Source organism: Zeus faber (genome assembly GCF_960531495.2).
Source record: "Zeus faber genome assembly, chromosome: 3".
NCBI classification, from domain to species: domain Eukaryota; kingdom Metazoa; phylum Chordata; class Actinopteri; order Zeiformes; family Zeidae; genus Zeus; species Zeus faber.
This window is the reverse complement of record NC_137190.1, coordinates 3,540,811-3,552,169: the sequence shown is the minus strand read 5'-3', so window position 1 is coordinate 3,552,169 and position 11,359 is coordinate 3,540,811. Positions and strand designations below refer to the sequence as shown.

The following is an 11,359-nucleotide window of genomic DNA, read 5'->3' as shown; positions in this document are numbered from 1 at the left end:
TGAGGGTTTTATTGCAATAAAACATTTTTAAAAACATTCACCTTTTGCTTCATTTAAAATAGACGGTATCCAGGACATGGAATAGTGGCAATTGTTAATCCATCACTTGTTGCTCTGGAGATTAAAATGTTATTTTTTAATTCGACCAGGTTAGTTTAGACTAAAAATGTTTCCGTGGTTCGATGTTGGAACTGCCGGCGGCGCAGTGCGTGCGGCTGCAGCTGTGTCCCGGCGCCACTAGGGTGAGGGTCGCCATGACAACTACAAGCCCTCAAGTGATATGCTGCATTCCCTTTGACTCGGAAATCAGTAATTCCAAGTTCCGGTAACGATATGGTAAATGGCAGTAAATGCGTTTGTTTGCCACCATGTACAAGCTTCAACAAGCATCTGGAGGAACTACATCAGGAGCCAAAACTACAGAGTAGTTTGGATGGTATTTTGACGTGTTTTCAAAGACTGTCCGTTCCTTCGCCACAATCCCTGTATGAGGACTTTTTTCCGAGCTCCGACCCGACTGGAGCGCAGCACTGTTCAACCCAATCAGCGTCAAGACTAATTAGGCAGCTGCAGTTTATTTATCATCCGTCCATGCAATGAATGTCAGTTTGAGAGGGAGATCACTTTTTTTTTTAACATTAAAATAGTTTATTTAACATTTGTTTCAGTATTTTAGTTGAATACTTTTGCTAAGGATGCAATTTTAATGGTGAGTAAAACTGTTTTTATGACTCATTGTTCTATTCTGTTGCTGAGGGACTGTCAGTGTGGTGCAGTAGATTTAACAAACTAGATTGCTAGATATTTAACTGCCAGATATTAACTGGTGAATAATATTTGCGATCCTAAAACTCTAGGGTTGTATTAAAGTGAGTTGGCTGAATTAAGGTGGAGTCAGTGCCACGGTCGTTTCTGCCGTCACCTTTTTATTTCTACGCAAAGTCACAGGTAAAAATGACTCCACTAGCGCAAATCAGCTGCTGGATTCCGAGCTTCATTCCTTCCTGTTGCATTGTGGGATATAAGGGTCAAATTGAAGCCTTTTTAAATATTGATTTTTTTTTGACATTTCTTTCCACAGTTGTGTGTTTTCCCCGTAGAGTCATCACTTTATTTCATGTGACGGGTGCAAGAGCTTGAAACACCGTTTGGGGAGTGCAATGACATGAACACGAACTATTGCAAATTCTACAAAATGTTTATTGAAAAGCAAGACAGGACTGTTAAGAACGTTGTACAATCTCAACACGGGTGGCGGTGAGGGGGGAGCGGGGTGTTGGTTCTATTAGAAAATAAAGCTTTCTGTAGCGGTTATGACTCCTCGTTCACAGTTGCGTCGAGCCTGCAGAGGTAGATTCTGACATTACCTGAGGATCGATCTGGGGCGACACCAAAACAAAGAGACAGTTAATGCCAAAATTCTCCCCTCGAAAGAAGAAAAACAACAAAAGCCGCCACCTTGAACCAGGGAGGAGGCTCACTTTAGATTTCCTGTTTTTCCTTTTCCCGCCGACAAGCAGGAAAACAAAGGTGCGGCCGGAGCGCAGACCTGCCCGTTCGTCTGCGTCTGTTTAAAAACCCCGAGGTGGAAGCTCTGAATCGGGATTTGGCTCCGACCCGGAGCTCGGACTGATGGAGAACCAGCTGATCGGTGCACGGCCCGAGCGAAAACATGGAAACGGGAATCGACTTTCTGGACCCGGACCTTTCCACGTCTCTAAAACCCACGGGGGTGGAAGACCGACGCCTTGTTTTTGGAGGGGAATGTTGAAGGGGGCGAGAGATCCGCCACCAAAGGGCAAAAAACACCATCGACTACTAAACTTCAAAGCAAATTTATTTGGTCTATATATTTAAATTCAGTCAACCAGGTGTTACCCCGCGGAAAGTGGAGGCAGCATTAGGCTTTTTAAAAACTCTGGACATTTCTGGTTTCTCCTGTATCTGTACAAATACAGCGCAGGCAACAAACACCAAGTCAGGAAAGAGAATCCAAGGTGTAAATATGGGCTCGAAACAAACACCTCAGGAGGAACCTGCAGCTCAGAGGAACCGGTCGGTGGTTCTGAGTTTGACTGAAGGGGGTTGCATAGCCGGGTCCGAGACACAAACAATCTGGGTCCATCTACACCCTGGAATACCATACACCTGTCAAATGACACGGATGAATACTATTTTCATCCTCTAAAAATTGTAAATGTGTTTTTTTTGGTGAACATTGCACATGCTGTTGAGCTAACATCGAATTAAGCCGGTTAAGACAAACTTAGGAATAACAACCCAAATAACCTCCCGCGCTCCAGGGTTAAATTGGCTGAAGTAAACGGTTTTTCCAGCTTTTGGTTCTGCTACATTCTACATTCAGACTCTTCTGGCTCTTCACACAGAACCTCAGAGCTGCTGTTTTCAATCAAAGGTGGTGTTATTTAAGTATCAGATGGTTAACTCCACAGAGGAACCTCCGTTGTCAAGTATCAAAAGAAGCTTCTTTATTAAATCAACATGGAAATGTTATTAAACAGAACTTTATTCTGAGACTAAAACTAATCTTATAATCCAAAACCAAGGTGTGTATTTCCTCTTCCTGCTCGTTCACGCGTGGAGGACACTTAAAAAAAACGCCGACGCCCCGAAAACACAGTGACTCCCTCAGCGGAGGTGGAAAAAGTCCAGGTTCAGAAAGTAGAAATCCCCTTTCCATGTTTCAGCTCCAGCCGCGCGCCCATCGCCCGCCGTTCCTCCGTCGACGTGGGATCCACGCGGTTGACTCTAAATCCCAGGACGGAGTTTTACTCTTTGAACCCGGATTTCCCTCCTCCGCTCGGGCTGCGCTCAGGTGGAGTTCTCTGGGCGGATGGAATCCGTCTCGTCCCCTGTCGGTACAGACCGAGCCCCTCCCACGCGGGATTCCGCTACGACAGCGCATCCACTCCCGTCGTTCGGGGTTTTTTGTTTTGTTTTAAATACATCCCAAAAACGGCTCCATGTAGCTACAGCACCAGTCGAGTGGTGGAGGAGGATTCAGCCCTTAGTTGTTAAACATGACTTGAAAAGGAGGCGGCTCAACGTGTCAACGCTTTCTGGAGAGATGGAGGGGGAGGCGGGGGATGGATTCTGAAGTGTGTGTGTGTGTGTGTGTGTGTGTGTGTGTGTGTGTGTGTGTGTGTGTGTGTGTGTATATGTGTGTTTTTGTTTTTTTGTTTTTTGGAACTTCAGCAGCTGGGGCTGGAATCTACTGGAAGTGCTTGTGTTTCAAAGTAAAAGTACCCTGTAGCCAATATACGAGGAAGTGCGGAGGAGCGGATGCTACATCAACTACATCTGAAACGTACAAAGCCGATCAGAGGCTCGAGGAGACAAAGAAAGCAGCAGCGGGATGAAAAAGTGAGCTGGACTCCAAGCTTCTGTTTGGGTGGAGGTTCTCCGTTTGGGTGGAGGTTCTCTATGAAAATACATTTACGGTAGAAAAGACGCAGTATCAAGTATTAAAGAGCTAAGTCGTAAAATCTTACAATCTGATCCCAACCAAACACTCTGGAGAAAAGGAATTTTCTTATGAACTAAATCCAAGGAGGAATCTGTTTACTGGTGCATTGTGGGTCCCGTCCCCCCCGGTCCCCCCCGGTCCCCCCTCCCACATTCACATACTGCGGCCCTCAGGGGCCGCGCGGATCCGCTAGCCCTGGCTCTGCGTGGCGGGCGGGGCCGTGGAGGGGGCGACGGGGTTACTTTCATCCGTCGTCTCTCCGGGCTCCTCCTCCGGTGCGGGCGGGGGTCCGGGAGCCGGGTGGGCCCCCTCCTCCCCTCCGCCCCCCGGGCCGGGGTGGTCCGCCGGGGCGTCGGCGGGGGGCCCCGGGGGGTCCTGCAGCACGCTCAGTCGGTTGTTGAGGTCGTTCCTCTCCTTCTGCAGCGCTCTGCAGAGCCGTTCCAGCAGCTCCAGCTTCCCCTGCAGCGCCTTCAGGTGCCCGTCACGCAGCGTCTTCTGCACAAACACGACCGTTCAACACTTCAAAGCTGCATTATATCAATTAAACAACTGAAGTGACAAAGTACTGTTGAATATCAGCTTCATGGAGGGGGCGTGGCTGCGTGTTGTTCAAATAAAGTTAAGAGTCTGAAATGCTTTCAAATGGAGGCTTCCAGGTACATGTATTCATGAACCTGTGTTTGATACATTTAAGGTGGAGAGGTGGAGGCAGTGCTTCACCTCCTCCGCCATCTGCAGCAGCGCCTGGTTGTTGCTCTCCCACTTGCTCCTCCACTGGCTCGTCTCCTTCTCCAGCTTCTTGATCTTCTTGGTCATCTGAGGGGAAACAACATGGCCGCCACCATATGAACCGGTTCAGTGTGTGTCCTGACTCATCCTGGGATGGAAAGTCTGAAGGTGGTGCTGATGATCTGCATTTCAATGATCTCCATGACGTTTTTTTTTTTGTTTTAAACACTAAACAAACCAGCGGTTGGTTAGAGAGAGAGAGAGAGAGAGAGACTGTGGTTTACTCACCTTCTCCATCTCCTGCCTGAAGGTGGTGAACACCTCGTTGCTTTTAGCCAACGTGCTCTGGAACTCCTCAAACTTGTCCATGTACAGAGACAGCTGAGACACACACATCAAGTCAGAAACGATGAACACGAGCTGCGTTTCCACCGCAGGGACCAGGTTCTAAATTTAGTTCCGGGGACCAGAACGTGCCTGCTTGGTCGGGTGACAGTGCTTTCCCAAAAGTACAGGAACTCTAGGGGCGGGGCTTACGCCGCTGACCATTTCTGATTGGTCGAGTACTCGCAGCATTTTATTTCAGCCCCCCCCTTTTTTTTTATCTGCAGCTACAAACCGACTGTATGTACAGTTTGTTGTCGGTCGGCCGCGTTTCCTCCTAAAACGGGGGCTGGACAAGGTCAACGTGGGGGTTTTCAGCGGACCTTGTTGACCTTGTTTGTGTTTTCCAAACAGCCGTCGCTTTTTCATCCTCATTTTTAGATCTTTCCACCGCGGTGGAAACTCAGAAAACAACCAACTGAAGGAATCTTTTAGCTCCTTGAAAAATAATTCCTGGGACTTAAAGTTCCGGGTACTTTGGGTGGAAACGCAGCTGCAGTTTCACCCTCTTCACCCCCACCTCACCTGTGCAATCGGAAAATGAATGTATTTTATATGAGTATATCTTCACTTGACGAGAGCATACTCTTACAGGTTTCCAAGAAAATAATCTACAAGTTTGCTTACGACTTTGTCAGAGAAACGTGGCTTTGTGTCGCACACACCGCCTGGTGTTTTGGTGTTCAGTCAACATGCTGTGTTTCAAATCCAGCATTCATGTTGGTTTACGTTTAGTTCAAAGTCCCAGCGAGTTGAAAGCCGGTGACTCATCGTGGGTCAGAATGACTCCATGTGAGTGTTGTTCCATGTTAAATACGCCACGCCCTTTTAAAGAACATCATCACCACAGTGAAACCACTTGAAAGCTGTGGAGACTTTGACAGAAGGTTAGTTCTGTAAAAAGGAAGCACCACCGCTCATTCAACATTTCTAGAGGAAACTGTGTGTGTGTGTGTGTGTGTGTGTGTGTGTGTGTGTGTTCAGGTCGGAACCTGCTGTTTCAGCTGCGTCTCCTGCTCCCGCATAAGCTCACACTTGTGTCTGGATTCAGTGGCGTCTTTCAGCAGCTATGGAGAAACAAGAGACTCAGCTGCTGAACACCAGTATCACGTTTGTTGACAATAAAGTCATCAACAACCTTTTTCCCCCATGATTAAAACAACAGACCTTGGGGGGGGTGGGGGGGGGGGGGGGGCAAGACTAGAATGTTGCCTTGGAAAGGGACCGGGTTCGATGTCAGTGCTTTGAGCTTCCGCCACACTACTTCCTGTTGAGACTCACAAACTCTCTCTCCCGCTGCTGCTTCTCCTCCACTTCTCTCATCATCTCGGTGAGTCTCTGCAGCTTGGCGTCCATCAGTTGCTGCTGCAGCTCCTTGTGCTTGAACACCTTGTCCATGTGCTGAGGGGGTGAAAACATTGAATTAGAGTCACGCATGGTTTCCAACGGCAGCTCCACATCCTCCGGGGCCGGCGTGTCACCTCCTCCCGGAGCTCGTACTGCTCGATCAGCTTCTTGAGCTTCTCGGCCAGCTCCCAGTTCTCCTGCCGCAGCTTGCTGGTGTGCGAGCTGTGCTGCTCCATCTGCAGCTCGATGTCGCTCAGCGTCATCTGGAAGTGCAGCATGGCCTCCTTCCTCTGCTCGTCGTACTCCCTGGAGCGCTGGGAGTTCTCCTCCTGTCGGGGGAACAGCATCAACAATGGGTGGATGCCCAAAATGTTTGCAGAGAGCAGGGTGTTGCCTGAGGTGTAGCTATAGTACGTTTAGAATTTTGGACCATAACAGTCTCATGCCTTTGCGTTAGGAAAACTGTTCAAAGTTCTAAATCTCTCGTCCTTTTAAAAAAATAAATAAAAAAAATAAATACAGGATTTACAACATTTTACATTTACAACATTACTAAAGTCCATTTTGTGATTAAAAGACATTGGCAACAAATGCCTTTTTTTTTTTGAATCAGACTCAAACAATGTAGCACTAAAGATCTGATCTCCAGACTACTTAAAGCAATTGAAGGTCTTCGGTTCAAGATGACTTGATTCTGTTTCCCCATCCTGCAGCCTCTGGCTCCCTGGTACCTTGAGTGTCTTGTTGTGTCTCTGCAGCTCGCGGCAGAGGCTCTCCAGCTTGCTGCGTGCCAGGATGGCCTTGCTGTGCTCGCCCTGCAGGTGCATCTTCTCCTTCACGATCTGGGACTGCTTCTTCTGCAGCGCCTTCACCTGCTTCTGGATGCAGCGGCTCTCCTCCAGCTGGCAACACACGTCAAAGACACAGAACGGCGAAGCAGTTTCAGATCGAGTCCTAAAATATTGATTTTACAGGGTATATGCAGGTAAAGAATGGATATTTAATTCCTTTCTAAGACTTTTTCATTGTATTTTTCCTAAGTAAACAGAAGAAACACGTTTCCATTGAATTTTTAATCATACTATGCATGCCCGTTCAAAAAGCCATTCAAAGACTTTCCAGGACATTTGAATGGCACATGTTAACAATATGTCAGAGATTCAGTCCTGTGTTTCACAATGGAAGACGGAACTGCCGGTTTAAGTCACACCCCGGGAAAAAACAGTCGCAGAGCCCTGAAGCCTCGCTCTTCATTCAAAGTTTATTAATATGACGTGTTGCACGTCAAAATTGCACCAAATTCGACACTGCACGTCTTTGTCCCCAGCCATACATCCGCCAAGTGTGAAGTAGATCGGATGGACGGTTGTCAAGATAATCGAAGAACCGACAGTTAGATTCCTTGAGAACATTAGATTATGGAAAGAGAAATATTTTGAGTTCTCAACCTAAAATACATTTACACTTTCTATATTTTTGTTTTCAGAATCAGAATCAGAAATACTTTAATAATCCCAGGGGGAAATTACTTAAGTCCTGTCCTTTTATGTCCCTCAGTGCTGTCAACATCTCCGTTGTCGCTTCACTGCATGAATACACTTATACATGTTTTTTGATGAGAAGCAAACAATTGAATACCCTTAATATAAAAACTGTATTTGAGAATTCTCAGTACAATCTCTGGCCCTAATTTTAGATTTGAAGCATTTTCCGACCCACAGACTCCCAAATGGACTGTCCTGACTCACCAGGTCTGCATACTTCTTGCACAGTGCGGCCAGCTTCTCCTCGGGAGTGGCGAGGGAGTTCAGAGCCTGCATCAGCAGGAGAACCTCGTTCCCTGGAACACGAGAGAAAAGAAGTTTCCTCTCCGCACCAACTCACAAAACAGCACCAGCAACAAAAGATGCCTTTGCTAACTTTTCAGCGTGTGTACGGCCTACCAAAAGCCTTCTCATCCCGGCTCTTGAGGTCTCCTCCAGGATCTAGCTCTGCCTCCCCCAGGTCGCTGGGACTGTCCTCCCGACCCGGAGTCTCCCCCCTCACCTCCTCGGGGCAGCACACCCCGAGGCCGAACTCCCCGACCTCCTCCTGATGCGAAACACAGACCCACACCAAATATTAGATCCCTTCTCAGAGACACTGAGACAAACAGGTATTCAGGTTGTGGAGGAAAGTATTAATCCTGTGACTCTTAACAGATGATCTTGTCTGTTTGAAGCGTAAATGGGAAATATAGGTATTTCCTGCTGTTATTATGCAAATATTGTTTCTGCTGATAATTCACAAAATAGTGTCGCGGTACAGTGTGCGTCTTAATTGTAGCAAATTGGAACACTTTATAGTTTAACTTTTGAACCACCTGGCTTATATTATGTGGGTCACCCTTACGCCGCCACAACAGTTTTGACCGGTCGAGGCATGGACTCCACAAGACCTCTGAAAGTGTCCTGTGGTATCTGGCACCAAGACGTTAGCAGCAGATCCTTTAAGTCCTGGAAGTTGTGAGGTGGGACCCCCATGGATCGGGCTTGTTGTTCCAGAACACCCCACAGATGCTCGGTCTAATTGAGATCTGGGGAATTTGGAGGCCAAGTCAACACCTTGAGAACTTTGTCATGTTCCTCAACCCTCCCAAACTATTTTTGCAGCGTGGCAGGATGCATTTTCCTGCTGCAAGAGGCCACTGCCATCAGGGAATACTGTTGCCTTGAAGGGGTGTTTTTGGTCTGTAACAATGTTTAGATAGGTGGTGCGTGTCAAAGAAACATCCACATGAAAGCCAGGACCCAAGGTTTCCCAGCAGAACATTGTCCAAAGCATCACACTGCCTCCACTGGCTAGCCATCTTCCCATAGTGCACCCTGGTGCCATCTCTTCCCCAGGTAAATTACGCACCCGGCCATCCACATGATGTTAAACAAAGCGTGATTCATCAGACCGGGCCACCTTCTTCCATGTGTCCGTTGTAGGTGTTTTCAGGGGTGGACAGGGGTCAACATGGACACTGTGAGCGCTCCCACACGCAGCAAGCTGCCATGCACTGTGTGTTCTACACCTTTCTATCATAGCAACATTCACTTTTTCACCACTTTGTGCTACAGTAGTTCTTCCGTGGGATCGAACCAGACGAGCTAGACTTCACTCCCCACGTGCATCAATGAGCCATGGACGTCCATGACCCTGTTGCTGGTTCACCGGTCGTCCTTCCTTGGAGCACTTTTGGTAGGTTATAACTACTGCATAGCAGGAACACCCCGCAAGACCTGTGGTTTTGGCGATGCTCTGACCGAGTCGTCCAGCATCACAATGTGCTCCTTGTCAAAGTTGATCCGATGCTTACGCCGCTTCAACACATCAACTTCAACAACTCACTCTTCACTTGCTGCCTAATATATGCCACCTCTTGACCAGTGCCATTGGAAATAGATGATCAATGTTATTCACTTCACCCGTCAGTGATTAAATGTTGTGGCTGATCAGTTTATACCTTTCAATTGAAAGAACATTACAAAAAACTAGATGCTGCTTACCTGACAGGGACTGTGCAGCTCAGGTGGTGAATCACTGCCTCCCACTATTCTTCTCTTTGTTACATCGATCTCACACACGCCGGTCGCCTCCATCGCTGCTCAACCACAAAGTAATATGCTGAAGTGAAAGTGAAAGTAAAATTACAAAGACGATCCATTAATCATGTTATCATACAGTGAACAATACTGACTTCAAACACTGTCACAGTGCCATGCTGTCTACAGGTAGGGTTGCAGTTTAGCAGAGCCTTATACAATAAAGCTCATTTGGTATACATGCTCAGATAAATACATTCTTACTGTTGGCATTAAAGAGATTGGTGTCTAAAACAGTTTCCCTGTGTCTACACATAGAATTGGTTGTCAGACTCAGCGGATGAGAAAATATTCAAAAAACATAATATACCACATGGGTGGGTCTTATTGTCATCCCTCTACACAGATCTGAGAATTTAATTGAAACAGTCATTTAAATGACTGCAAAAGGGCAATTTTGTTTGCTCATGAAATTCAAGTTTAAAGTGGTTATAGTCTATTATGGGTGGATGACACTAAATTCCATTCGGAACTGAAACTTTTTCTGGGTCACTTGAGTTGATGGGGATATATTTTTGTTGCGAATGTTCGTCCATATCGACAGTTTACTGACAACAAGCCAAGCTGCTTAGCTAATTCACCGCGGCTGATCGACGGCATCAGTGCCGGGAAAGGCAGACCCCGCCACCAACGATGTAAACAAGCAAATACAGGAGCACATGCAGAACACAAATACATTCAAAGTCAGTTTCTGATCGAGCGCCAGCCAAACGAAAAAAGGATCGTATGGCATTTAATAAAGTTATTTAACGGATTACCACTTTAACTCAAAGGCACAGGGATCAGTTACAGTGCACACGTTGGCAGTGTAATCGCAGCTTTCTCACTGTGTGAAAACGAAGTGAAAGTGCAAGTGGAAATGAAGTATTGTGGAATTACTGATGTTAAACACAGTAAATGAATACGATAAATGAATACTGTAAATTATTAGGATATGGTAATGTGCTTAGAAATGTATCGCAACATTAGATTGTTAACTGGGTCATAAAGCTGACCACAATAATTAACATTGACAGGTTCCACGTATTATGAAGACATCAGCAAACTAACAAAATATAATGCTAATCTTTGAACTCTGAGCATGCAGCCGTTGACACCTTGCAGCATGTAGCTGGACGCCGTTCGATCCGAGCAGGTTCCACTCGGATCCACGTTCACGCGTGTTTGTTTTGTTTTGTCACACGCGAGGCCGAAGCTAACCCAGGCTGCGCTGCGTTCACGTCAAATGGGAGAGTTTGGAATTGCGATCATCCAACGGGGAACTAAGGGTTCGCGTCCGTTTTACATGGTAATAGAATTAAATAAGATGTAATGCACCAGAGAACAGCAGAAGCGAGTAAGGTAACGTTTACAATATAGAAATACACATATAAAATAACGAAATAGTGAATGAGTGGATAAGTGGTGTTTCATAGATGCGTGTGGTCGTTTTTCATGCGATAGTAAACAACACTTTGCATGGATATTAAACCGATGTGTTACAGTTTAAGGTTCATGGTGAACGTGTTTCCTTTGAGTCGGGCTAATGAGGTCCATGTCATTCCTCGGTTAGTGGCGTCTACTGGAACAAATCGGGGTAAAAAAGTAAAACACGGGTTGTCAAGTGCTCGACAGCTCCCATGATGTGGGCTTCCCGGTCGGACGTTGCCGTAGTTCCCACTCTCACACGGGACTTGAACGCAGCCGTATAGCTAGCACCCAGTGCTAACCGCTGGCTAACCGTGCGGCTAACACCTGAAATTTACTTTCTTTCCGCCGAGTAACACATCTGCGTGAGGGTGAC

At 46.7% G+C, this 11,359-nt stretch overlaps 1 protein-coding gene across 1 annotated transcript in view; it reads right to left on the bottom strand.

Moving 5' to 3' along the window:
• Nucleotides 1-1,186: 1,186 nt before the first annotated feature.
• txlng (taxilin gamma) overlaps nt 1,187-11,359 on the bottom strand; it is a 10,286-nt gene continuing 113 nt past the window's right edge. Inside the window, exons 2-11 of the mRNA XM_079998316.1 lie at nt 9,481-9,598; nt 7,891-8,038; nt 7,696-7,787; nt 6,679-6,849; nt 6,082-6,276; nt 5,882-6,001; nt 5,593-5,667; nt 4,505-4,597; nt 4,208-4,303; nt 1,187-3,982 (exon numbers count right to left, since the gene is read on the bottom strand). Of these exons, the coding sequence (XP_079854442.1) occupies nt 3,677-3,982; nt 4,208-4,303; nt 4,505-4,597; nt 5,593-5,667; nt 5,882-6,001; nt 6,082-6,276; nt 6,679-6,849; nt 7,696-7,787; nt 7,891-8,038; nt 9,481-9,573 (1,389 nt within the window). The 5' untranslated portion in view covers nt 9,574-9,598 and the 3' untranslated portion in view covers nt 1,187-3,676. The remainder of the gene's footprint in view (nt 3,983-4,207; nt 4,304-4,504; nt 4,598-5,592; nt 5,668-5,881; nt 6,002-6,081; nt 6,277-6,678; nt 6,850-7,695; nt 7,788-7,890; nt 8,039-9,480; nt 9,599-11,359) is intronic.